The sequence below is a fragment of the Xiphophorus maculatus genome, chromosome 2 (genome assembly GCF_002775205.1).
Source record: "Xiphophorus maculatus strain JP 163 A chromosome 2, X_maculatus-5.0-male, whole genome shotgun sequence".
In the NCBI taxonomy this organism is placed as follows: domain Eukaryota; kingdom Metazoa; phylum Chordata; class Actinopteri; order Cyprinodontiformes; family Poeciliidae; genus Xiphophorus; species Xiphophorus maculatus.
Genome location: NC_036444.1, coordinates 6,911,653 through 6,939,189, shown reverse-complemented (window position 1 = coordinate 6,939,189; position 27,537 = coordinate 6,911,653). Strand labels below are relative to the sequence as shown.

Sequence of the window (27,537 nt, the reverse complement as noted above, 5' to 3'; positions counted from 1 at the left end):
CACTTGTTTCTAACAACTATAAAACAATCACCAAACAAGTTTCACGAAGTAGGATCATGCTTCCGGGACGGGTTTCCACAATAAAAGCCCCTCTAAAGGAACTAAGATACTTTAAAATAAAAACATTACAACCAAATCCATCCATTCATAGATTGGAGGTGTCGGTAATTCAGTCACAAAATTGTTTTTCATTATTTTTACAATGGAAAAACAACTGAAAAAAAAAAAGAAAAAGTGTAATAGTGTGGAAGTACCCAAAGAAATTGGAGGTGATGCTTGTTATAAAAAGTTAATCACTGGTTGGATTGGAAGTGTTTGGAAGTATTATTAAGATAGTTTTTTTTCCTATTATCATTATGCATAAATATTATGTACAAAACCGCAGTATTTTGGCAGGTTTGTTTAAATTCTCTCTGTAAAGTATGTTTACCACCAGAGGAACTACTGTAATATCTTCTTGTATTTGGATGTATTGCATCTGTCATTTTTATTTATTTTTAACAAGTATAAAAAAAAAAAACCCAATGAAGTTACATTTACCCAATTACATTTTCTTGAGGTAAAAAGTATCTTTAGAATTTTCACAGCACCATAACTTTGATTTTACTTTTCTTACATTATTATCTCCTTAAAGTCACTAGTAATAATAAAATACAATTTCTGGACACTATATAGTAGTTTAAGTAAGTTCACCAACTGAAGAGCAAACATATTTTGGCCAAAAATGCCCCATGAAAAGATACACCCAAATAGTATAAATGTATAAAATGTACTATTGATTTCATGTTTTATGCTTTTTTTTAAAAAGTTGTCATTTTATAATTGTTATTCAATCGTATTATTTTCATTTTAGTGTTTGAAATTCCCAAATTTGAATGCAACCTTTTTTTTGTCCCTTTGATCACATTGTAAAATATTAAATGAGACGTTCCGATCAGTTACTCAATACTTGAATTGCCTTCTTTTAGTACTTTTTTACACAGGTAATTTCTTGGATGGCAAATTTTTACTTTTATTTGAGTAAAAATATGTTGAAGTAATTTTACTCTAATACAATTTACCTACCTCTAGTGATGCCTCCTTCAAGTTTTAATATAAAATCTGTATAATGAGTGAATCAAATCCTTCCTTTGCTTGATCCAGTAGTAAGGAAGGTGATTACTGAATCCTGAGTTTTATTTTGAAACCTCCAGGAAAATGTCGTCTTTTCCTGCCCGGCTTGTAATTCACCTGCTCGGGACTTTGTCTGTCTCCGCCCCCCTCTGTCTCATGACAAGCTTGTCTCACAGTCTGAGGGTGTGCTCGTTTTATCAAGGATCCTCGCCACTACAGAAACCGGATGCAAACCTCTATTACTTCGGCACAGTCAAAAACATTTAGGACGTAGTTTTACTCCTGAACGGGTTTAATCATAAATATAAAAGTTGTCAAAGTCTCAAAACAACCGTGGATAAGTTGGAAGAGTTTTACTATCTTTCTTTTAGGCAGAAGTAAAAAGTTGGTTCGTTAATCATCCATCAGCATGGAGATAATGGAACATAACTTATACAAAATTTATACATTATACGCAAAAAGTGACGTATTTTGCATAGTGTCATTATGCAAAATATAAAATATTATGTAGTGTTTTAGTTTATGTTTTTCAATAAGAAAACCTTAGTTTTTTGAAAATTGCAGGTAGTTAATAATTGGGAAAGAAATAGACAAATTTGTCTTTAAATTCAGATATACAGCAGGATGCTGTAGTAGGTTATAGTTGAGCATAAGAGAAAGAAATTTTAGCATTCAAATTAATGTTTTAAAACATTTAAGATAAAATAAAGGAGCACACCTCTCAAATTAATATTTCTCTCCAGCTTGGTCTGACATGTAAACCATTATAAAACTGCTGCTGAAGTCCAAGGTTGGGGCTTTGGGAAGGCATCGCCAACCAGATTTAATGAGCATTTGGGATAATTATCCAGTTTGAAGTATGAATTATGTCCAAGTTTCAGTCAAACAACTCAAGAACCAGAATGACCCGGTGAAGAAAATTTCACTTTCCCATAAACTGGGATGTTCTCAACCCCCAAAAACTAGGAAAATGACACAAAAACAAAAATGTGTCTTTTCAGACAAGACTAAAATCACGTTATTTGGCAACAATGATAAGAAGTGAGAATTTTAAACCTAACAATCAGGCATGGTGGTGATAGCATCATGCTGAGGGTCTGTTTCACAGTCAGTAATGCTGGCTGTGAAGAACCAGATGGGGGAAAACTTTGACCACTGCATGTTCCAGCAGGACAACGATCCCAAACACATCAAAACTGGTTTCATAATAAAAGAAACAAAAAAAGCAGCCAAGTTTTTAAAATGTTCACGAACTGAACTTAAATTTAAAAATAGCACTGGGCCAGGAAACCAACCAAATCAAACTCTGCCAATTATTTTAAAAAGGACAGTCAAATATCCAGGAGGAATTATGTCAGTAGATTATTAATGGCTTTTGAACTATAGTGGTAACTCTAAAACGTTCAAGAAGACATTTAACTTCATTAGTTAGGTGTTATAATTGCAATAACACCTAACTAAGCCTGACTGTTTTTAGATAAATCCACAATAAATTCAAACTTGTACACCAAGTTAAATCACTACGATGTACACTGAAAAAACACAACAGGTGATCCAAGTAAAAAAAAAAAAACTGAGATAAATTGATACTTAAATTAAATGTATTCACTCAAATATTTTGTCATTACAGAAAAGCAAATAAATTAAGTATGCCGAACTTAATTCAATTACATTTTATTTATTTGTATGCTGTATTCTTATTCCACTCTGGAAAAATGTTTAAAATTTGTACACCCTTCACATCCATGATGAGTGTAAGTAAGCCAACAGTCAGCGCTATATATATACTAATGTCAACAGGTGAAATGTCACATTTCTATGCTAAAATTCTTTATTTTTTTTTTTAAAGTTTCTCCTTTAAGAAACTTTTTTGCATATTTCCTATTGAGTCGGTTTGTATTCTTAGGGGGAAAAAAAAAAAACAATATTCACATATCTATAAATTTCAGCTCTTTTTAAGATACAAACTTTGATGGAAAACAGTCTTTGGTTCATTTTATTTACTTGTAAACAGGATTAGAAAAACAAGGTGCGATCAGAGGTCAGAGGTCAGCTCTAGACACGTGTAAGGAAGCCCAGGTTGAGGCTTGCGGGGATCTGGACGGTCTCCAGAGCCACAGAGGAAGGCGTGAACGGGAATGTGACGGAGAATATTTTCTTGGCGTCCATCATCAAGTTGGACGACTCAGCTCTGTCTTTCAAAAGGTTCTAAAAAGGAAGAAAAGAAAAGAGTTAATGAACTATTACATGGAAGCTCGATTAAAAAAAAAGTCTAGAGATTAAGACAGTGGTTCCCAAACTTTTTGCCCCGCCCAAAATTGGCAAATTTAAACTACTCAGACCAAAACATTCATAAATTGTTTCCTATTTTATCTAGAAATATAAAATCTATAAATACTTGAAGTTTTGAAACATAAAAAAAAGGCTTCACATTGTTGCCTTATAAAAAAAACAAAAAACAATTTACAAATTTTTGGGGTCATCAGTTATGACTTATGGTCGGTTGGGCCGATTAAAATCATTTCAAAGGTCACAAATGGCCCCCGGGCCACATTTTGGACACCCCTGTATTAAGACCTTACTTTAATGGTGGTGATGAATGTGTTTGATACTCTTTCTTCAAACTCAATCACTGGAGTGTACAACGTCAGGATTTTAACAATCTGTAAAAAAAAAACAAAAAAAAAACATAAGAGTGAACTGAGTTATATTTATTTGTGTAAAGATTAAAAAGCTGGAATGTTTTCTCATGCCAAACCTGTGCTGTGGTGAGGGAGGAGCACATGCTACAGATTGCTTTGGCATCAGCTTCAGTGTTTTTATTGATCTGTAAAAGCTGTGCAGCCTGAATGAGAGGCTCCAGAGTTTCCTTCGCTCCACAGTCGCTCAGCTCCTTCTCTCCCAGCCACTCATCCAGCTGCCAAACGTTGTACCTTCACCCAGAGAGGAGGACAAAAGACACTTCAGATTAAAAAATGCTACAAACAGACGTAATTTTAAAATGAGTTCAAGTAAACAAAAACAACACAAGGAGGAGAAAAGTGATTCAGATTTGCAGATTTTCTACAAATTCAAAACAAAATGGTGTAAAATGTATCCTGTTTACTCTATCTCTAACTGAAAGTGGATATTAGATTTACAATTTAGGTTTTCAAAGCAGTTCCACTCACTCGCTCTTTGGTTACCTAGCAACAACCTGCCGAGTAACTAGCGCAGCAGCAGTTTAAGGTTTCACCACCGTGTCTCATAACTGCCTAAAAATAAACAATTAATGATGTTAAATAATAAATAAAATAGACAGCATTATTAGAAATTTTATTTTTACCATTTTCTCCACAAAAATATCAATACATATCAATAAGTTTACCCACCCCAAAAAATTTAATGTGTGTAGTTTAAAATCGCACTTTTTTTAAGTAATGCCGTCTTGGAAAAAAAAAAAAATTCAAACGGGAATATTTTTCAAAAACTATTTTTGTGTTTTTATGGTGCTATGAATACTGTGCCATGCACTCACAGCCATACACTTATCTTATAAAGTATTAAATAGTTTTATTTTTAAATCATAAACATTATTAAAATAGTGCCAAAAAATATTGCAATCTAGTCTATATTGCCCACCATGCTTTGTTAGCTTTAGCATCTCAGGAAGTTCAAGTCTATCCAACTGGTCAATATATATTATTAGCAGCATAATTTGTCAGAACTCTAATTTTTATATGTATTGTTAATCTAAATTATGCATAAATCTCTCTTCTGTAGCCTCCTTCATGTTTAGTTTTAAAAAAAATAAGGAAGTGTTAATGTGATTACCTGATCTGTAGGCCTTTACCCCACGAGCACATGTCTTTCCTCAGCAGCAGATTGTTAAGAGTAACGGCGCTGATGATGTAAAACTGCTGTTTGACCACCTGTTTGATGATGTCAGGGTCCATCCCGTGTTGACTCATGGTGGTGTGGAAGAAGCTGAGACGTTGCAGGAGGACTTCCACTGTCAAAGCTTCATCAGGGAAGCTGGGGCTCCTCTTCCTCAGGCCTGTTGGTTTGGAGCCTAAAACTCCCTGCTCTGCCTCATGCTCCAGCATGCATGGTACTACAAAACACAATAGTATGATTTTAAGACATAGCACCTCGAAAAAGTATTCATAAAACTTTAACTTTTCACATTTTGACATTCAAACTTCAGTTTAATGTATTAGGATTTTATGTGATAGACGAACACAAAGCAGGGCATACTTGTTAAGAAGGAAAAGAAAATGTTAAATTTACTAATATGAAAAGTTTGGTCTGTATTTGTATTCACCCTTCATAATTATGTGTTCCCTTGGTAATTAATTACCTAAAATTCAAATAAATACATTGAAGTTTGTGGCTGTAAGGTTTAAGTTGTACAGTAAAAGTTATTCAGATAAGGAAAGCTTCATTGCGTGCACGAAAACAAACAAAATAAACATTCGAGCAGGCTCACAGAAGTTATTGCGGTAAATACTTTTGTTTTGAGATCATTTTGAAGTAATACTCAATTATTTAAATCTTCATTTCTAACAAACATGAAACATTGGGAGACATTTTAAATATCCAAAATAAATGAACAAAACAAAAAATAAAACTAACACAAAATGGCCCTTAAAAAATGGTCAAGTTCAGACCAATGGACCAGACTGAAACTTTTGATAGAAAGAAATAAAAGATACAAGAAAAAAAACAATCATGCAAATGGAAATTATTGGGCTCATTTTAATTTCTGATGCGATAAATTGATTTATTGCAACAAGCTTAAGTTTGGGCTCCGGTCTTCTTACTTATCAGGGGTAGCAGGATGTTCTCCATGCTTTTGATGATCTGACGGTAGATTTGAATGGCCAGGTCACCAAAAAGCTGATGGTACTCTGTCAGCTCAAAATTAGCCAGGCATTGCTCATTCTGCTTAGCAGTGTTGTGCACCATAAACACCTGCAGGGCAGATTAATTACATGATTATGCAGCTTTATTTAAGACGCACGTAAACGCAGGAGCGACGTTTCACTCTTCTGATGCTCACCTCATCTCCACTGTACTGCTTCAGACAGTGCATTAACCGGCACGTGTTGGCCAGCCAGAACGACACCACTTCAAAATCATTTCCTTTTCTCTGCACGAGCAAAATCAACTCAAGTTTCTTCATAAAACACATTTCAGCAACAAGGCAATTCAAAATGTTTTACATCATAAAAACGTCGTACAGTAAACAATTATTGAACAAACAAAAAAAACAGTTTGTCAAATGACATCATCAAATTTATCAAGCAAATGCACATCAAGTTACTACTACACTGCAAAAGCATAAAATCTTACCAAGTATTTTTGTCCTACTTCAAGTGTAAATATCTTCAGAGACTAGAAATAAGACAAAACTATCTTACAGTAACTTTTCAGCAAGATATAAGAGATGGTTTTAAGTTAATAATTCTTCAATATTGATAAAAAAAAGTACAAGTTCCACTAGCATATTTTTTCACTTGTGGACAAAATGTCTTGTTCCAAGTGAAATATCAATACAACTTTATCAATATTAAGGAATTATTGACTTAAAACAAGCTTTCTGTCTTGTACAAAACTTACTTGTAAGTTATTTTTGCCTTATTTCAACTGTACCAAGATATTTACATTAGAAACTAAACAAAAACAGAGTTTGTATTTTTGCAGGGTCATCAAAGGCAACTCTAAAGAGAGGGAAGGAGAAGCCTTGATTTAAAGGAACTCTGTGTTTCAGCTGTTTTGCAGTTTTCCAGATTAGTGGAGCCTGTGTAAGAACTTAAAACTGGGGTGATGTGCTTTATCTTCCTGGTTTTAGCATTGCATTAATCAACGCGTCTAAAGATAAACACATAGATGAGTTTATCACGATTTTGCTGGAAATCGGTCCAAATTAATGTAATAAACCCTGGCATTTGTTTTTCAACTGATCGAGGTTAAATGCTGCACCTTGATGACGCCTTTGATGCTGCTGATTGTAGAATTGAGGAGAGTGCTGAGTCTCCTGTCGTCGTTCACATTGTCTGCATATCGAAGGCACATGAAGATGATGAAGGCAGGAAGCCCTGGAGTGAAGCTGACTGCGACGCCACGAGGCTTCAGATCTGTGAAAATCACCACAGTCAGTGAAAACAAGAAACATCCTGACCTACTTTTATCACATGTAACAGACGGGTTGTTGGAACAACACACACCTATGACCAGGTTCTTCAGCAAATGACCCGTGTCGTCCTCCTTGAACTCCAACATGCCCTGGAACTCCTTCTCCTTGCGTGCGATGTGCACCGGTCGGACAGGCATGCTTGTCCCAGAAGAGCTAACTGTCTGGTGAGCGTTCGCTAAATGAAACAGAAAAATAATATGAGAACCAATCAGATCACTGCCAGGTTGTATTTTTTAATTGTGATGTCAAATCAAACCGACTTTAATCTGAGAAAAAAGTCAAAATTTCTTTTTTATTATCCATTACTCTACATTACTGATGATAAAAAAATAATGCTACCAACAATTAAACCTAAAATTATTAATAATAGATATTAATGATAATAATAAAATAATAGCAATGATAACAGCAATAATAATAAGTTATAATATAGACATTTTCACAGGATAAGTGACATAAATTATAATGTAAACTAATTGATTTGATAAATTTTTCTTTACTTTTTATCCGGATTGTGATTTTTAAAAAGATATGGGTTCATAATTTCAAATGTAGTACGACTGGATTACCTTCTAAATCTTCCACTTTTTTCATATAGAGCTTAAGTTGTTTTTTCAATTTGCGTATTGTTTTATCTTGTTTCTGTTGTTGTTCCATTCGTTCCTGAAATTAAAGAAAAAATAAATTAATGACAAAATCCCAATTTTTATCGACGTCTTAATTCCATTATGAAGAAACAGCAATGACGGCCACATCAGAACTTGGTTGGAGGTAATAAAAAGGAAGAAAGAGCGATCACAAATCCAGTAAACAAACCCACCAGATTCTCAGTGGTGAGTCGTGTTATCTCGTGCTTCAGGCTTGCGTCTATTCGGGCATCTTCGGGTAGAAGCAGGCTCACAGCCAGCAGCTTTTGTTGATGCTCCTTTTCAGCCCTCAGTTTGTTCATCTCCTCATTCAGCTTCCTGTACTTCTCATTGTGAAGACACTCCTGCTCCTGCATCTGGGTCTCCAGAAGCCTGCAGGATGTTTGGATCGTGATCAAATGCATGGTAAAAAATAAAGAACACACTCACTCAGTTTGTTCTAGTGTTTTATCATGCAAATAAACAAAAAAAACACCACACACACCACTGCGACGTTCTATGTCCACAAAGATAAAACCAAAGTAAAAATGTGCAAAAAGGCAAAAAAGCATAAACTCAGATATGAATTAAATATGTACAAAATCCTAGCATTGTCTTTTTACGATGGCTATAAACTAGCGATGGACAATAAATCAATAAGATATATCACAATAGACAGGTAATCAATATCAACAGATAATGTGTCTGATAGAATATCCAATAATTGTACAGATAATTTTACCGTACAGCATTCTGGGAGATGTAGGCAGAGGAAAGGCTCTAGCTGTTCAATCTCTCATGCCCAGCTAAGCAAGATTGGTGTAATCAACTAACTCACTCATTCTTTAGTTACCTAGCAACTCACTCACTCTTTGGTTACCTAGCAACAACCTGTAGAGTAACTTGCGCAGCAGCAGTTTAAAGTTTTGCCTCTGTGCCTCATAGCAGATTAAAATAAAATAAAAAACGGTGTGGACTGAAAACTATGGATAAAACAGAAAAAGTCACGGGACCAGTTTTACAGTATTTCATATATTTAAAACAAAAAAACTATCAATAACTATTTATATTAACTGATAGTAAACGCATGTTGTCGAGCCCTAGTATAAAACCTAATAAATGTACAGGATATTGCATCATTACCTATTTGTCTCTTTCAAGCCTTCATAAGCAAGCCACAGCTCTCCATCTTCATTCAGGGTATGAATATTAGTGGACCTGAAGGAGAAGCATCAGAAAGTTACCACATACATTAATATCTCCAATTAGAAAGAGCCGAGTTCCCATATAAGAAACCAGAAAAGATAAAGGTAGTAATAACAGCTGATTTACTGAGAAGAGAGAGAAATAGGAAAAATCTACAATTATTTTACTGCAACACATCATTTTACAAGCAGTTATTTAATACTGAAATGACACTAAACATTTTATAAATAAAATATATTAAATATATATAGAAAAGCAACAAAGAATGAGAAATGAACCAGTCCTGCTGCAAAAATTATTTACTTTTGAACACTGTTACAGTCTATTAATCTAAAATAATATGTAACTTAATGTGAAGACATTCGGCAGACTTGAGGACTTTTTTGTTTTAATAAGCTCTTCCTAACAAATCTTTCTCAGGAAAACAAAACATATCATGATTACATATTGTCAAGTTTATTTTTCTTTACTTTGTTTTCTCAGTTTGATCGCACTTAAAATCTGTTAGCAGTTGAAGCACAAACACACTAAAAGTTACTGAATTATTTAAAATTTTCATGGGTGTAAGAGGTTCTTCTCTTTATTCACATGTTTCTAAATAAAATTCCTAACTTCAGATGAAGCTCAGTCAGCTTCTGCCTCTTGTCATATTTTAATTTAAAGCTAGAAATCCTGAGAATGATTTCTAACTTTAAATTCATAAATACAACACAATTAAAAGCATACATCTTGAAATTCTCCATAATTTGGGCTGATTAATGTAATATTTTTACATAAGAATAAAGTTTATATGGTATACAAATTATTCTGCTCAGTTATGCTTCTCACATCTTAGAAGACAGAGCGTGCACAGTTCGTGCATTTCCTTCAGGTGCATTTTTGCTTTATTGATTATAAATTATTTGAGAAATTTTCAAAACTGTTTGGCAGGATGCAGCATAAAAACAGAGCCAGGTGGTTCTTACCTGTCAGAATCTTGTAATGAGTGGATTTCACCGAGATCCAGTTTCACACTTTCTCCAAGTACAGAATCCTGGAATTAAATTGTTATTTAAACAAAAATTTCCTTTATTAATTACATTTTAATATTATAACAAACACATACAGTCCATGTAACTTCTCACCTTGTGTTTAAGAGCTTCCTGACGAACCATATGTGAACGGAGGAGCAACACCTCCTCTTTACGCAGCTCCAGCTCCTCGTTGGAAGAACTGAGTTGTTCCAGCAGAATGTTATAAGACAAAGTACCAGCAGCAGGGGGCGCCAAATCGCTATTCTCGCTGGTTAGAGACTTCCGCAGCTCATTCAGATTCTGCTTCAGTTTCTTGTTTTCAGACTCCAGCTCTTGCCGCTACATTAGAAAACAGGCTGAGGATCAAAAATCTAGAACTACTTTTTTGTTTTTATGCATATTTCAGATTCAGTAATCACATATGAGGAAAGTCACACCTTCAATTTTTCTACGTCCAGTTCTGTCCTGCCAAAAGTTGTCTGCATCTCCAGTTCCTTATTTGTTTTACAGAAAGATATGATGTAAGATCCAAACACCAAATAGCTAAGCAGATGAACTTTAGATAAATGTTTATAGAGGGATTTCATACTTTTGCCTTTTCTTGTTGGGCCTCCTCTTTTTTATCCAGCTTTTTCCATAAAGATCGATTTTCTCCCTCTAGCTCCTTCACCCTTTTCTGGAGCTTTAGAAGAATGGGCAGGTCCACTTTAGTCTCGACCTCATCCTGGTAAAATACAAGCAAACTTTAATTAGATTAAATATATCATATTAATTTAACTAAGGCACTGGACTACTAGAGGATTAGAAACACATAAGTGAAGACAGAACTGCAGTAAATTACAAAAAGAAATTTCTCATATTTTCTGTGAAGCACAAGGAAATGTTTTCTACTCCATCATGCATAGTTCACATCAAGCAGCTGTGATATTTATAGAACTTGAACAGAAGCTGTCTAATCCTATTTTACAGTCATGTAAAAAAACTTTGATTTCTAGGGTTGTACGTGCTCTATGGCAGATTATCCGCTCTGGAGCATATAGCTGCATATTAAGATAAAAAACATGGACCAATATCAGCAATACACTGCAAAAACACTTCTTACCAAGTGTTTTATTCTAATGTATAGTGCCAAAGTCTTAGTACACATGAAATAAGACAAAACTAACTTACATGTAATCTTTCAGTAAGATATAGGAGCTTGTTTGAAGTAAATGACTCCTTAATATTGATTGTTTTTTTAAAAAGTACTAGTTCCACTAGCAACATGGGGAAAATGTCCTACTATAAGTGAAATAATATTCCAGTGGAACTAGTATTTTCTGTCAATATTAAGGAATTATTTACTTAAAACAAGCTTACATATCTTGCTGAAAAATAACTTTCAAGTTGGTACACTTGAAATGAGACAAAACTAAGACATTTGTTCTAAAAACTAGTCCAAAAATACTTGGTAAGAGAATGTGGTTTTGCAGTGAAGCTACTGTTGCAGCTCATCAAACCAAGAAGGCATATAAGGTTAAGCTCAGGCAATTCACAATTTAACCCTTAAAAATCTTATTCATGATTGAGAAATATTTAAGACGTGTGCTATCTTCCTGAAAGTCAATATTCAAGTTGACTAAACATCTCACTTCAGACTGAAGACGCCACAGCTTGTTAGCGTTTAACTTTATCATGATCAAATTAGAAATGACAAACACTACAAATATTTTTCCTACCAAACACATTTGTTTAATGTGGCATGAGAAAGCTTCCTTCCACTAACAACTGTACAGCTTAGATATGCAAAAGGGAATCTGAACAACCTAACGTACCATTTCTAATTAAAAAAAGAGATGGAATGCGAGTAATAACATGATTAATTTTTGTTTTTAAAACAACCACACTGAGAATTAGGTTAAGTGTATAAAATGTTTGATCAAACATGTTAGGTTGGTTAGTTATGCAAGTAAAGTAAGTAAGTAAGTAAGTAAAGTAGGTAAGGTAGGTAAGTAAGTAAGTTAAGTAGGTAAGTAAGGAAGGTAAGTAAAGTAACTAAGAAAGTAACGTAAGTAAGCAAGTAACCAAAGTAAGTAAGTAAAGTAAGTAAAATAAGTAAGAAAGTAAGCACAGAAAGTAAGCAAACTAAGTAAGCTAGCTAAGTAAAGTAAGCAACAAAGCAAGTTAGTTAGTCCTTTTTTTCACCAGGCAAATAAAGGACAAAATAATAAGAATTCATTTCATATTTACGATGCTATCTGAAAAGTGCAAAATTCTTGAAATGGGAGAGTACAACAGTATTTACATACATAAAGGAGAAAGGAAAACTTTAACTCTTTTCCAAAATATTTCTTATAAATTACGACTCAATTAAGCTAATCAGGATTTTAAACATTTCTTTGTAAATAAATCACATAAAAGCTGTCTGAAGTCACACTTGTATATCTGCAGATGATAAACGTTTTAAAGATTACCTCTGCTTGAATGGCGCTGTCTTCATCTTCAGTGGAGCTCAGGATTTGAGAAAACTCAGATGAGTTACTGCTGTAGTTGGAGTCTGTCCTCTGGTGACTAGACTGGTTTGAAATCTTATTAGGAACAAAAAAGAATATTTAAGATAAACAAGATTAATATTAATATATAGCGATGTCTACATAGTTCTGGAATCCATTTACATTTCTCAAAAAATAAGCCTCATAAAACCCAATTAAGAGTCATGCTTGAACAATTATTAAATAATTCCTCTAAATGAAGAAATGTTATAATTTGACAAGTGAAAACAAAACTAAAATATAACTTGGTCAAGTTACTTGCTAGAGAAAGCAGCAAACAGGTGGGTGAATCTTGGATTAAATACATCAGTTTTAAACGTTCTCTATTAATTCAGTTTTTTTATTATCATTTGGATCTGCTACCCAACTTATATGACCAAATAAAATTTGATACAATACCATTCAAAAGTATTCATGTCACTTTTTCACATCTTGCCATGTTACAGCCACAATCCTCAGTGTATGTTACAGAGAACGCAAAGTAGTAGACAATCGTCACATGAAAATTTACATTTTGGCTTACATGCAAAAGAGACTATTCTGGAAAACTAACACTGAACATCACCACGGTGAAGCATGGTGGTGGCACCATCATGCTGTGGGAATATTTTCTTCAACAAGGACTGGAAAGCAGAGATAAATGGAGCTAAATATAGGATAATCATGGAAGAAATCCAACTTGTTACAGGCTGCAAAAGACGTCAGCCAGGGTTAGGTTCACACCTAAATGATATTAGAATCTGGATTGAAATATCTATAGTACATTTAAAAAATGTAAGGTTTGGATGTAATATTGTTTGGAATTTTAATAATATTTTCAAATAAAAAAATAAAAAAGAGAGAATCTGGAGTGGGACAGGCCCACTTTCACCAATCTGACTGAGCTTGAGTATGTAGTTTGAAAAGATTGGGAAATCCTTTCACTGGTTACATGTGCAAATTTGGTAAAAACAGAGTTTTCCACATTACAATTGTGCACATCTTTGCAATTAAATCCAACTAAAAAGCACTCAACATTTGTGGTTGCAATGTGAAAAGGTTTAAGGAATATTAATAAATTTTTAAAAGCACTGCATATGAGCTCTTTAAAACTGTCAAATCAGCTTCTGTTGCCATACAAAGAAGGAAAATCTTCCTTACTATGGTGACGTTCATCTCCTCCTTGAGGTCCTTGTGCCGTTCCTCCAGCTGCAGATGCTTGCTGAGGAGACTTTGGTAGCGAGAGCGCTCTTCTGTAAAGTCTTTCTCCAGCTGTTTGGTGTTCTCCAAGTTGGTTTTAATTTCTGAGTAAAAGAAGTTAATTTTTACTTAATTTCCAACACTTACGCTTAGATTTTTGTGTAGATATCCAGTAGATCCATTACCTGCCAACTGCTGAGCTTGTATGGAGAATTCCTCGTTTAGTTCTTCTAAGTTGTTATTTAACAAGCTGTTCTTCATATTCAGTTCATGGATTTTCTGGAAGAGAACATGGTGCATGATTTTAGTAATCAATCAGTTTGGATTTTAAAGATTGTTTATCATTTGAGGTGAATTTCTTATGATAAGATTTTGATTCATCGTTTTCACATTAATTGTTTTTAAACTTTTGATGTTTAAAAACTCCTAAAACTGTCCATATTGAAGGATGTTTTATTTTTACTACTTTTCTCTACTGTTTGTTCAGTGAAGGTGTTATCAATAAATATAAACAAAAGTTAAGATTAAATGCACTTATTGCTTGCATTGTGGGGATACAAATCACACTTCTTTTTGTGACTGATGTCCTAAATGGGTTTGTTTTTCAAGAGCAGTATTTGAATTTGTGGGACTATGACTGCTGTGTCATGAAGTCACAGCCATACAGTTATCTAAAACAGTAAGACATACGTAGTTCTTATTGTCACTGTTATCACAATAGCGTAATAAAATATTGTGATAAAACTTTAAGTTCATATCGCCCACTCCTACCACGGCATACTGTATCCCGCAATCAAAATCTAAAAGCTTAAGTTATTATTGTATGTAATAGAAATAATAACAAATTTTTAAATGAAAGACATCTCCTATCTTTGTAGTCACATTTATGTTTGCATCAAAACAGCCAGAAATATGAATTATTATAAAGAGATGAATGTTTGATAAACATAACTTGAAGCCTCAAATTTACAATAAGTTGCATTTTAGCCTTCAAGGTTGTGAAAATTAGTCTAAATTTATCTGTCTGAATGTCAGTGAAAGTAATTTCTCCATATTCCAGATCATTAGCAGATATGCTGCTAAAGAAATCCTGATATTGTCAAAGGTTAAGGCCTACCTGTTGCGTTTGCTCTTTGTAGATCTTTGTCTGCTCCTCCTGGTGCTCCTTCTCTCTGCGGGTGTTTTCCAGCTCCTCCTGAAGGAAGGACAGCTGCTCCAGCAGCGAGGGAACCTTCTCTGCTTTGGCTCTGGCCTCCTGCTCTGAAGAGCGCAGGTTTTCTATCTCTCTGCACTGTTTCTCCCTCTCAGTAGTGTGGGTCTTCTCCAGAACACTGAGCCTCTCTGTGAGCTCTCTGTTTTCTTTGTGCTGCAGGGGGGAGACACAGACACATGATTTGCATGTGATATGACAACGCCAATGACCCAGAGTTTTATTAGAAGCATTGTTTCAGGTGATTAGAGAGTAAATTGCAGAGAAAAACACATATTTGTGTCTAATGATGCACCACAAAGTTCCTACACACGTTTTGAAGCCCACTGCTCTTCCATAGTTGTCATTTCTTGCATTGTGTATTTTTTAAGTATGAATAATTGTTCTGTAGTTAAGCATTAAAGGTGGCCTATTATGCTTCCTTAAACAGGTCAGGATCAAAACATGATCATTAAATTTTTTGCACAAAATCAAGATGAAGTCTTTTAGGGCGTCCTGTCACTTTAAATCCAAATAACCTGCTGCTGGTCAAGCTCCCAACTCAACATTTAGACTCACACTTAAAAATGGCTGCAAACAGATAGGCAATTAAAAAGCTGTACATCTTTGAAAAGCAGAGTTGGAGCCTCCTGCACAACCAACAAGAATGCATCAAGCGGTTTCTGAATGGTCAATAACAACTGTTCTTTCTAGGAGCAGTAAAACCAGCTGACCAAACGTGCTGGCACGCCACTTGGGTTGCTAGGTGACAGGCTGGATGTCACTGTGGTTGCTAGATAACGGTAGATGACTTGAGAGGTTTTTGAAACAGCTCATTTCCAGAAATCAAAATATTCAATTACTGCCATAATCGGGCTGTTTTTAAAAGCAGGTGAGAACCAAATGAAAGCATAAAAATGTGCAAAAAGTTAATTTAGCATAATAAATTCCTTTTAAATACAGAATCTGGGAAAACCACATGTTTTAATGTGGAAGGAAGGGAGGTGTTGAGGCTGATGTGCATACAGATTGATAGTTGGAAACTTGCTTTGATCCCCCTGACACCAGTGACTCAAACAGGAGTCTAAATTTCCTTGGTACATCCGGTCTCCATAAAAATATATATTTTTTGGCATTTAGTATAAATTGAATTAACGGCTTCCTATTTAAGCATCAATGTATAATCTTTTAATTCCAAAATCTCCAGCTGGATTAGAATTTATTTGTTGAGTTAAAACAAAGTGGACAGAAAAATTAACAAAATCAGCAAGTTGGGCCTAAAGCAAACAGGAAATTGCTGTTGACCTCTCCTCTATATAGTGCTACAAAACTCACTTGCTCGTTTATCTTGTGCTGTAACTGCATGATCTTGTTCTCCATCCCAATGTTGAGGTTCTTGAAGTGCTCCACTGAGCGTGCCTCCACTTTTAGCTTCTTCAATTCTTTCTTGGCACTCATGCGGCGCACACAGCTCTGCAGCAGGACGACGGCCTCCATTGCGCGCCGGAAACGCTGCCTGGCCAACCAGCCTCTCGCCATCCTCTGAATCACCACAGCCTTCTGCTCATGCAGCAACTGTGGAAAGACAGACAAGCACAAAATGTCAAGTTAAAAAATATATTCTCAAAAACATTCCACTGCAAGTGCTTGTGTGCATACAGTATGTCTGGTCATACATGCAGCTCTAGAAAAAAAAATTAGGAGACCACTGCAAAATGATCAGTTTCTCTGATTTTACCTTTTATAGGTCTATGTTTGAGTAAAATGAAAATTGTTATTTTATTCTGTGAACTATTGACAACATGTCTTGGAAATTCCAGGCAAATATTTAGTATTTATTTCCAGAAAATGAGAAATGGTCAAAATAAAAAAAAAAGACAAAGTGCTTTCAGGCCTCGAATAATGCAAAGAAAACAAGTTCATGTTCATGAATATTTTTGATTTCAATATTCAAAAATATTGAAATCAGTGTTTTTTAGAAATCAATATTTGATGGAAAAAACAGAAGGTTTTCAATGGGGTTCAGTGCAGTGGGCTCTTCATTTTTTCCAGAGCTGAAGTTGATTTATTGCAAACTATCAGCAAATAAGTAAAATGGCAGACAATTAAATTTATATCGCACATTAAAACAAATTCTAAAAAGATATAAAAGTATTTTCTAAACTGATTCTTTTTATAAAACTTTACATATTACTTTCTACATTTCAATATAACAAATTCATAAATTTTTTTCAGGCAAGCAGTCTGTTAGTCAATGTATATTCAAAATGTGGAAGGAGTTTTTCTACTTTTTGGGGCCAATTTTTTTTCTAATCAGCAACAGAGAGGATATGGGACACTATGAAAAAGTTACAATACAATTATGTAACATTTTAACTTAGAAAGAATAAGGTAATTCTGGCTCACAGTGCAAAAGATTTGCACACCACTGAGTTAAATAGTCAAAATAATGAAGTTCTTCTGACCACAAAATGATAAACAGAATTAGTCTTGAGTTTACCTTGAAGTAATGCTTCCTAGCCAAATAGCCCCTCCAAACACGCTGAACAGTGACAGCTGCAGAGCGCTGCTGCAGGAAACGTCTCTTTTTAGACCACATTCGCACGTTGCGCTGAATAACAATAGCTGCTTTGGTCTGCCGCAGAAACTTGACATAACTAAAAGGAGAAACAAAAAACAAACGCATTAAAAACACACTTCCGACATGCATTTGCGCCTCTCGACCTGTTGTAAATGATCCACCCACCTGCGTGCCTGCTGAGCCCGTACATGCTTCTGAATCATGATGGCGGACTCTCTCATCCTCAGATACTTTTTGCGAGCAAGCCAGCAGCGGATTGTCTTCTGGATGGCGACACAAGCTGAACGCAGTCTGTCCGAACGCAGCTTCTCCAGGTAAGCCACCTGGCCAGCCCTGAAGAAGATCTTGTTTTTGCCAAACTGGTACTTCTGTTGGTCCTAAGGACAAAACACCAAGCCCTCATAAATGCTTGTAATTACAGATAATCAATCAATACCATTCTTAAATTCAAACACACCTTGATAAGTTTTTCCAGAAGGTTTCTGCAGGTTTGTTTTCTATCAGGCAGAACATCCTCTTGTTTCATCAGGACCCGATAACGACCGAAAAATTCCTGATAGGTCCATCTGAGGCATTATAAATGACATGACAAAGTATATTCCAACATTATTTATTATAAAAACAAACTTGTGTTTACGGATTTGTACCTAGATGGGAATCCTGCTGCAGAGATACGGATCGTTTCCAGGACGCCACATGCTCGAAGCTGCTGCACGGCTCTTATTGGGTCCAGACTTTAAATTAAAGAAAAACATAATTGAATGCATAAGTGTTTTATTTGTGCTTTGCGATAACTAAAGGAAGCAGAGATCCTCACGTGAATGGAGCTTTACGGTCATTCGGTTTGATGCAGCGCACATAATGAGGCGATGTTGCATTTAGTGTGTCCATAAGCAAGTATAGAGACTGTCGAAACTAAAAAATAAACGACAATGATAAATCCTTCTTATGTGTCATCTGTTTTTGTTCTTTACAAAAACAGAATAAAAGTTTAATTTTGACCACACATTGTTCATGTTTAAAGGTTATACCTGCAGTCCGACAGTTTTCTTATGTTCCTTTTGAGACTTCCCAGGTCTTCCAGTGTTACTAGAAATCTTGCTAGTTGGCGCTTTTATTTTTTCTTCATCCTCAAACAGTTTCGGCAGCAAACCAAACTAGAAAACAGAAGTTTATTATTTAAAAAAGGCAGCAAAAACTAAAGGACCCACCAAACAGCAGATGGCAGTGTTTCTGGCTAAAAAAAGATCAGAGGTGGGAGTATTTCCTCCAATAGTTTTGTCTAAACAATTCCCGGGTGCGTGCCCACAAACTGGCAACACATAAATTACTTCACTCTGCTGGCAAAGCATTAAAATCCAATAAAACTGGCACTGGCCTCCACAAAGAATAACATCTGCTAATAAATAGTAGAGAGAAAGTGCATGGTTTCACCTTGCTCTTTTTAAGCACATTAATCTGTTCCTCGTTGACAGTGTCCTTATTTTTCTCCAGGAATCCGACACACTGGTACTCCACCTAGGCACAAAGGAACAGATCACAGAAATTTGATTTTGGCCCTACACACTCCCTTTTTGTGATCAAACACTAACACTGCACAGAAATTTCTTTGTTTTAGAAATTGTCTGTATTGATGGAATTTTTTTTGTATTTATTGAGAGAATCTATGTAGTTACGTCATTTTAATCTTGTTTGCATAACCTTTGTTAATTTTTATCAGGACAAATTGAGCATTGATGGAAAAATACCCTTTTGGCCAATTCTGGCACATTTATAGAAATGTCAATTAATGTGCATTAACCCTACCAAATAAATTTAATTAAACCTTGAATGGGGGATGAATGGAGGTAGATAGAGGGTGATTGAGGCAGAAAATGTTTTAAAGGCTGCGAAAGTCTGAAATATGATCAGGATTGGGTAACATGGACTAATATTTTGTTTTATTTCTCTTAATGACAATAAAACTAGTGAGTTAATTAATGAAATGCTGAGACAGGTCTTCACAGACACACTGATTAAAAAGCAAATCAATAAAGAACTTATTGAATAGGTTACCAGTTGAATTAAGTGATGCAGTATTTTTTGAAAAGCAGCACACAATGAATGAATTTTTTTTTACATATTTTTTATTGATGCTGCAATGCCACTAACAATTGAAAAGGAAACAATCCCACCACGACTAAGTCTTCAGAGTGTGCAAAACCTTTCAAGAGTCTAGAAAAGTGGCACATTTTCCACTGGGGTATTCATTCAATTACCAAAATGTTCACCTATGAGTAACAATTTTTCCCCCAATTGGAAAAAGATGACAAACCCAAACATCTGCAAGTCCAAACATAACATCAAAAGGTGATTGGGGCTGCACTGCATACCACAGAATTAGGGTTTACCTTGTCAGCAAAGTGGTGAATGATGAAAGCTTCGTTTGATAACCTGGGTTTATCAAAATAAGCATTCTGCTTCAGGTGGGTGTTGTACAGTTTCTGAGCCCATGTGTCGTCAGAACCTTTGGGCATCTGTGGAAAGAGGAAGCGCTGACACATCAGTTAGTCATAGCATTAGTCATAACCTCCACATTAAGTGTGATGGAGCCCAGAGCGGTGGACACACTTCCAATGGCAGCTTAAAAAAAAACAAACAATAGTGCCATTTTACTCTGCACTCCTCGTCCAGAAGGTCCAGGATGCCAAGCTTGGCCTCGATGAGATTAATGCACGGCTTGTTGTCACAGAAGTCGATCAACGTCCAGGGAATCTCCTCCTTCATGTACTCTTCTTGCTCCAGCTTGAAGACATGCTGGAAAGAGTGAAAAATGAGGGATGAATTCTCCATTTGGACACAAACAAGTCCAGGTTTAGCAGACTAGCAGATTCTCACCAGGTTGAACTGCTGCTGAAGCTTTTCATTGGCATAGTTGATACAAAACTGCTCAAAGCTGTTGACATCAAATGTCTCAAACCTGAAGAAAAATACATATGGGTCCTCAACTAAAGTTTACTTTAGTTATCAATTAATCTATCAATTATTCTGATTAATAATAGTACGAAAAAAATTGGCGCAATCTGCTGATTTTTCTTTTAATGTATTAGAAATGCATTAAAAGATGTAAATAATCCGATTCCTATTTTAAATACCAAAATAAACATTGTATTTCCTAAAATCTAACAGCATAGCCTTCCTTTAGTGCAGTGGTTCCCAAAGTGTGGGGGCGCGGGAAGCGGTATGGATGAATGAAAAAATAAATAAAAAAATTAAGAACAGTTACACAAAAGTGTTTCACTGTAAAGACGGTTTGTAGTTTGTTTTGTTGCAACCTGAAGTGTCAAATAAACTTCAGTGGAGTTTGAAAACAAAATATGTGTATAGCTTTATGTCTAGTTGAACAATGTGTGTGCCCAGTTGATTTTTTTTGGGGGGGGGGGATTTAATTGTAATCCATAGAGGGGCCCAGAAGAAAATCTTTGGGAACCATTGCTTTAGTGTATCATTTATAGCAAAGGATGCATCAAAACAGTGTAGTGATAATGTGCTGATTATTTTTGGATAACAAAAGGTGTTTAATAAAAGATTTTCTTAACAGAATTTGAACTGGATGAAGCTAAAATGCCATTTGAGGAGTTTTGGGTAGAGCATATTTACAAACAAATATTTATTTTTTTATCTTAAATGCAAAATGTATATATTTTTTGTACAGTTTTGACCTAAATACTTCTCAGTTTATGTTGCCGTTTCAATAAATCACATTTTATTTTCATTTGTGTATTCTAGTAAACCAAATTATTTCTGTACTCATCACAACTAATCCGATTAATCATTTCAACCCTAAATAAGTTTAACTTTGTAAATTGTTGAGTAATAATAGAAAAACTATGAAGAAGCTGATAAGGGAAACTTACCCATAAATGTCGAGCACACCGATAAATGAGTGTTGTTTCACTGTAGATTCCAGCGCATTGTTAATGTTGTTCACGATCCAGCCGAAGAGTCTGGCATAAATATGTTTGGCCAGTGCATCCCTTCCATGGACCGCATTCTCTTTGGAAACAGGCTTCACAAAGGTTTCCGTGATCGTCTGGAGTTTCCTATGGCATAACCAGTGGGCCATTTCTTCACAAGGAACTCCCATGAGCTCACAGAAGACCATCAGGTGGGCATTATCTGGCTGGGAAGACAGGACGTAAATACCTCTGAATTCTGAACATATGTCTTAGATGGAAAAAAAAAAAAGACACAAAATGAACTACATAAAAACAGAGTCAAAAATGTTATTGGATCAGAGAGAAATCAGTGTTTACCAGGATGCTGCATGTGTCAGATGACTGATCTTTTACATCCACGTTGCTAAGATGGAGAATAGCTGAAAGAATCTGGTAAATTCTCACTTGATCACTTTCACCAATTCCTACAATGTGAGCAAAAAAAACAACTGTGTCAAGTAATCTAAATCGAAGTCATGCATCTACAAAAAATGAAGAGCCCACTGCACTAAACCCCATTGAAAACCTCATGGTTCTTCCACCAAGTATTGATTTCTGACCTAAAACATTAGTACTGCGATTTCTAAATGAATATGAACTTGTTTTCTTTGAATTATTTGAAGTCTGAAAGCTTTGCATCTTTTTGTTATTTTGACCATTTCTCATTTTCTGCAAATAAATACTAAATTTGTGCTTGGCTTTTCAGCACAAATTGAAGTTAATAGAATGAAAGAACAATGTTCATTTTACTAAAACCTATACCTATAATAAGTAAAATCAGAGAACTGATCATTTTAAGTTGTCTCTTAATTTTTTCCAGAGCTGTGCATATATATAAATGAATAAAACTACTGACCTAATAGTGAGAACGCCCTCCTGGTGTTGCACATCTCTTTGGCATCATTGACTCCATCGATGACTGGACCCTGACCCTGGTTAGTGTAGCAGAAGTCATCTGCACAGCCTTTAAAACAACAAGTGAGATCATTTTACTCTTATTATTATTGGCCATATTATATTCCAAAAAATGATAAAAAATTATATTTTATTGCCTGAGACCTAATTTGAAGGCCTTAAACTCAGACAGATGTGAAGAGGCACATAGCTGGTAAAAAATATGGTAGTTTCTTTCTCCGTGAGCCTACAAGAAATGCAAAAAGATGGAGAGTGAGGCACATTCATAGAGTTTTTACCTCATTTTGTCATCTTATTACCATAAACTTTAGTGTTTTCTATTAGGAGTTAATCTGATAAACCAAACGGTGAAGCTGGATTGGAAAATTATGCATTTGTGGTGTTAGTTTACATTTGTGACAATCAAAATTAAAAATGAAATATAATATTCGTTCTACTTCACAATTGTGAGCAACTTGGTGTTGATCTAATATATGAAATCACATAGAGATACAGTAAAGTTCTAATTTTAAAAATGTAAGGTTGAAATAATTAGTCAGATTAATTGTGACTAATCAATTACTGAAATTATCTACTAAATTAGTAATTAATTAACTGAAGTGCACAGACTCAAAAAAGGCCAACTGCTGACAGAACAATATACTCAAAGCAGTAATTAAGTCAAAACTCTACATAAAATACATACATATTTTATATTAAAAACTGACATAGCCTGCACTAAATGAATGCTATACATCTGAATATTAGGCAATAAAATTAGTATTTTCTTATTTAAAAAATTAATTGAATTATTTGCTTATTTGCATCTTTTATTTCTAGTATTGCAAAAAAGACTGAAATGTGCAGAATGTGGCCATCTTTGTTATCTGATTAATCAATTAATCATTAGAATAAATTGATAACAAAATAATTGTTAGTTGCAGCCCTTTTCTAAGTTAATGCTCAAGTAGCATGAATACACATTGTCCAGATCCATGAAGATTTACCTGAAACACTACTCTAGACTTTTCCAGTAAGTAGGTCCTCATGTTAGCCCCGACTATGCAGTGATCCTCGTTAAACCCGATCTCAATGTACTTCCCAAAGCGGCTGCTGTTGTCATTTCTTGTTGTCTTGGCATTCCCAAAGGCCTACAAAACAACAAATATTGTCTGTTAAAACATAATTTTAAGCATGTGTTGTAGATTTTCCTAAAGCGGTAAAATTTTACCTCCATGATTGGATTAGAAGCAAGAACTCTCTTCTCAACGTTGGTCTCCTCCGATGAGCTGCTGACTGTGGCGAAGTAACGCATGGCGTATTTAGCAGAAACCGTTTTGCCTGCACCAGACTCCCCGCTGACTATTATGGACTGATTTATTTGATCTCTGTATTTAAAAAAAAAGGAACATTCATAAGCAAAAAAATCTTCAAGAGAGTCAGAGTTAAAGACAAAAAAGATCTCTGTGGTGGCTCTAAAATGTAAATCAAAAATACCAAAACCTGGCCATTTGTTTGTATGCTTCCTCAGCTACTGCAAAGATATGTGGGTCCATGTCTCCCATGTTTTGCCCACTGTAGGCGTTGATGATATCAGCTTCATAGATGGGCAGACTCTCATAGGGATTGATGGCAACCAGGACGATTCCTAAAGTGGATCAGAAAAACTAAAAGTTCATTCTTAGATGACACATAGTTCTTTTTCTTACTTTTACAAATGACAATCTGAAAATGTAGGCCTGTAACAATAACAAATTATACTAGAGGATAATTTGTCCCAGAAGTTATTGTGATAAATGATAATATTGTTGCCTTGATATAATTTTTAAGTAATATAATAGTCATGGTGTAATAATGCAAGGATATGTTCTCAAAGATCAATAAACTCTAAATTTGAATGAAAACTTAAACCTGGAACTGGAAGACATTTTAAATATCCAAAACAAACAAACAGAACATCAGAAACAACAAATAAAATGAATGAAAAAAGAATTGTCCTTCAAAAAAGTGGCTAGTTGAGAACAAAACACAAGACTGAAAACATTTGTCATCCAGTTTTTGATAGAAAGAGAAAAGAGAAAAATAATAAATCCTGCAAATAGAAATTGTTAAGTTTGTTTTAATTTATCATGCAATTAATTGACATATTGTGACAGCAATCATATGTATTTCGGCCCTCCAAGTGAACAATAATTTATTTATTAAGGAAAAGCATTTGACACAGATGAGTTGACAAAAACTTTGACTGCAATTAAAAATCTTTCTTACATGAAAACTACAAAACAACATCAGCAACATGTCTGTTTTGAGTTGGCTAGAGTGACAATTACGTCTGTCACAATTATCAATTAATTTCATGATAAATTAAATGAGCTCAATAATTTCCATTCTGATGATTAGCATTTTTTGAAGAGCAACTTTGTTTACAGAGACTGCATAATCCGGTTTATTTATGGTTTTAGTTGTTTGTGGTTTTTGGTTGTGTTTTATTTTGGATATTTAAATGTTTTCCAATTCCAGTGTGGAGTACAAAATTAAAGTTTATTAGTCTTTCAGAGGCCAAAAGGAGTTAATTTTCCATTATTAGTTGAAAATGGTCTCAAAACGACAATATTATCGTTTATCGCAATAATTTCTGAGACAATTTACTGTCCAGCAATTTTCTTATCATGACAGGCTTAGTCACAACCTTAACTGAGAGCAACAAATTTATATTTTGTTTAGCTCTAAGCAAGATTTCAGTCATACCACATGCTGGTGTTTCAGTCAGGACAATGATTTATTTTGCTTTTTGGATTAAAAAAGAAGAAAATATTAAATAACACAAATTCTGCAATTTATTATCAGTGACATATGCACATTGTGTTCCTTTAAAAGCAAGCATGCATCAGAATAATCAGCTTAAGGTACTCTGGATTATGTCAGCGCATGCAGTGAGTAAGACTCCAAAGTCTACGCTGCCAGTGATAGTGCAAGTCAAAACAGATGAAGCTCATTACCACAGTAGGTGTAAATCAGCTTGGAGTCAATAAAGCGCACTTTAAGGTTGTGTAGCACTGCTGGCTCATGGAGGTAACTGAGAGTTGTGAGGTCATTTTCTCCCACCAGGATGTTGGGGTTTCTGAGAGGGGGCAGGTTTTTGGTTTTGGGGTCAACATTGTGCTCCACAACCTGAACAAACAAAACAAAAAGAAAGGTGTTAATGATAGCTAATAATGGCACTGAGAATGGGCAAAAATGCAAGCTATTAACTATCAATCATGCTTCAAATGATAGCTAACAGCAAACCCTCAGTGCTTGGCCTGTTCATGTTCACTCAAGATAATATTTGACCTTATTTCCATACCTGATGTGCATGCCCAAACTCGACATAATACCTTCAGGTAGCAGCAATGCTGGAGAAAAACTTAGTTTGAGTCAGCTCCCTTATTCTGAAACCATGCACACACTGTTTAAGTTGTAAATAGCACCAAAAGCTGTTTGTTTTGCCTCACGATGAGAAATACTCCCAACAGCCAAGTTGTCATGAATAATCCATCATAGCATGTAATTTCACTAGGCTCTGCTTCCAGAGTTTGTGCAAAAGAAATATGCGCTTGGCGTTTCGAGAACATCCTAAATCAATTTTCATCTCAGTCTTTCTGGGTGTGTCTCTGTGTGGTTGTAGGATAATTTTTTGTTTGCTTGTTTTGGGGGGGTTTTGGCTGTCTTACCGTGCCATCCTCCAGTTGTAGAGACAGCGTCAGGTCACCAGGACTGTAGTCTTTGAGAAGCTCAGCAGACTTCCACACTTCTGCTGCATCTGGGAGCCAAACATGGGCATTCTGGATTTTTTTTTTTTAAAGAGAGAGACAGAGAAAAAGAAACTGGTCAGAGAACTCCAACCTCTACTCTTACAGTCACACAGCTGGCTGGAAAAACTTCATCAGCGGCAGCAGTCGTAGGTAACTGGCAGCGGACATGCGCATAACGTGGATGGGTAAGAGGCAGTTTATGTGGCAGAGTAGCAAAAAAAAAGTGCTATATAATTACCCTGACTCACTAAAAAGCGATTCAACAGGCACTAAAAAGTTGCTAATTACAATTTTATTATAACAAGCTAACAAAGGAAGGCAGAGAAAAACCGTTGAGTGACTCGTTATCAGGCGCTGCCTACCTTGGAGTAAAGTTCAAAAGCTGCCATGTCCTTAAGCTTGTTTAGAAAGACTCCGGAGACATTTCCCGCCCGCTCGGAAGGGGATAAAACATTTTGTTAACTCCTACGGACAGAAACGCCGAAGTCCCCAGGTCTCTCCTCCTCCAGCTCTCACTCCACTCTGCCGACTAGAGGATTCGCCTCCTCCGACAGCTGTCACTCAGCTGCGCATGCCCCGACACAGGTTCACAACGTGTGTCAACCGCGCCCTCTAGCGGTAAAAATACTAAAGCTGTTCTAATGTATGGAAAGCCAGAACTGGCAAAATCACTGGGATAATTTGAACCTAACTTCTCATGTTTGTAATTATTTTATCCCACTCATGCAAACTACAAAATAGTTAGCATGATTACTAGAATAAGATGAATAAGATTTTACACCTGAAAATAGCCTAGAAGCCAGAACTGGGTGATATTTACTTTGTTACATTTGTTTGAGTAACTTTTAGGGGAAAATGCACTTTTAGCATTAGTTTTACAACGCCTTATTTTTTACTTGAGTAGTAGTATTACGCAGTATCACCTCTTACTTGAGTATTTTGTTGTTCTAACATTATATTCAACATGATGAGGTCTTTCTGCCATTACTTATTGTCATTTCTGTCAACAAGATAAACATTGAGTTCAGGTACTCTGAATTAAAAGGTTTTTTTCTGCCTCATTTGTTACTTTGTAATCATGTTATTTTTGTATTATTTATCTTAGTCTTTAAAATACTGTACTGTAATTTATACATTGAATTATATATTTCTGATGATATCACTTACTGTAGCCATTTGACAAAAATACTTCTTTAATCCTGAGAATTCTTTTGGATGGCTTCTTCTTACTTTCACTTGAGTACAAATATATTACA

General features: G+C 35.2%; 1 protein-coding gene across 2 annotated transcripts; it reads right to left on the bottom strand.

The window, feature by feature from the left end:
- Positions 1-3,015: 3,015 nt before the first annotated feature.
- LOC102219593 (unconventional myosin-Va-like) lies at positions 3,016-26,837 on the bottom strand. 2 transcript variants are annotated; one of them, XM_014472853.2, is made up of 40 exons: positions 26,644-26,837; positions 26,201-26,311; positions 25,487-25,658; positions 23,991-24,135; positions 23,719-23,875; positions 23,495-23,638; positions 22,653-22,734; positions 22,450-22,557; positions 21,912-22,018; positions 21,513-21,778; positions 20,494-20,575; positions 20,272-20,412; positions 20,007-20,132; positions 19,051-19,134; positions 18,648-18,773; positions 18,434-18,531; positions 18,264-18,350; positions 18,074-18,182; positions 17,782-17,993; positions 17,536-17,692; positions 16,371-16,610; positions 14,964-15,212; positions 14,032-14,125; positions 13,808-13,950; positions 12,590-12,703; positions 10,726-10,860; positions 10,574-10,630; positions 10,248-10,475; positions 10,089-10,156; positions 9,061-9,135; positions 8,112-8,310; positions 7,861-7,954; positions 7,323-7,466; positions 7,078-7,232; positions 6,155-6,244; positions 5,916-6,066; positions 4,927-5,206; positions 3,872-4,046; positions 3,696-3,776; positions 3,016-3,321 (listed from the first exon to the last, which is right to left on the bottom strand). In XM_014472853.2, the coding sequence occupies exons 1-40, from the start codon at positions 26,668-26,670 to the stop codon at positions 3,169-3,171; spliced, it is 5,466 nt and encodes a 1,821-aa protein (XP_014328339.1). In that variant the 5' UTR covers positions 26,671-26,837; the 3' UTR covers positions 3,016-3,168. The 2 variants fall into 2 exon arrangements, with proteins under 2 accessions (XP_014328339.1, XP_023207132.1); XM_023351364.1 differs by lacking the exons at positions 25,487-25,658; positions 26,201-26,311; positions 26,644-26,837 and having other exon boundaries at positions 23,985-24,069.
- Positions 26,838-27,537: the final 700 nt, after the last annotated feature.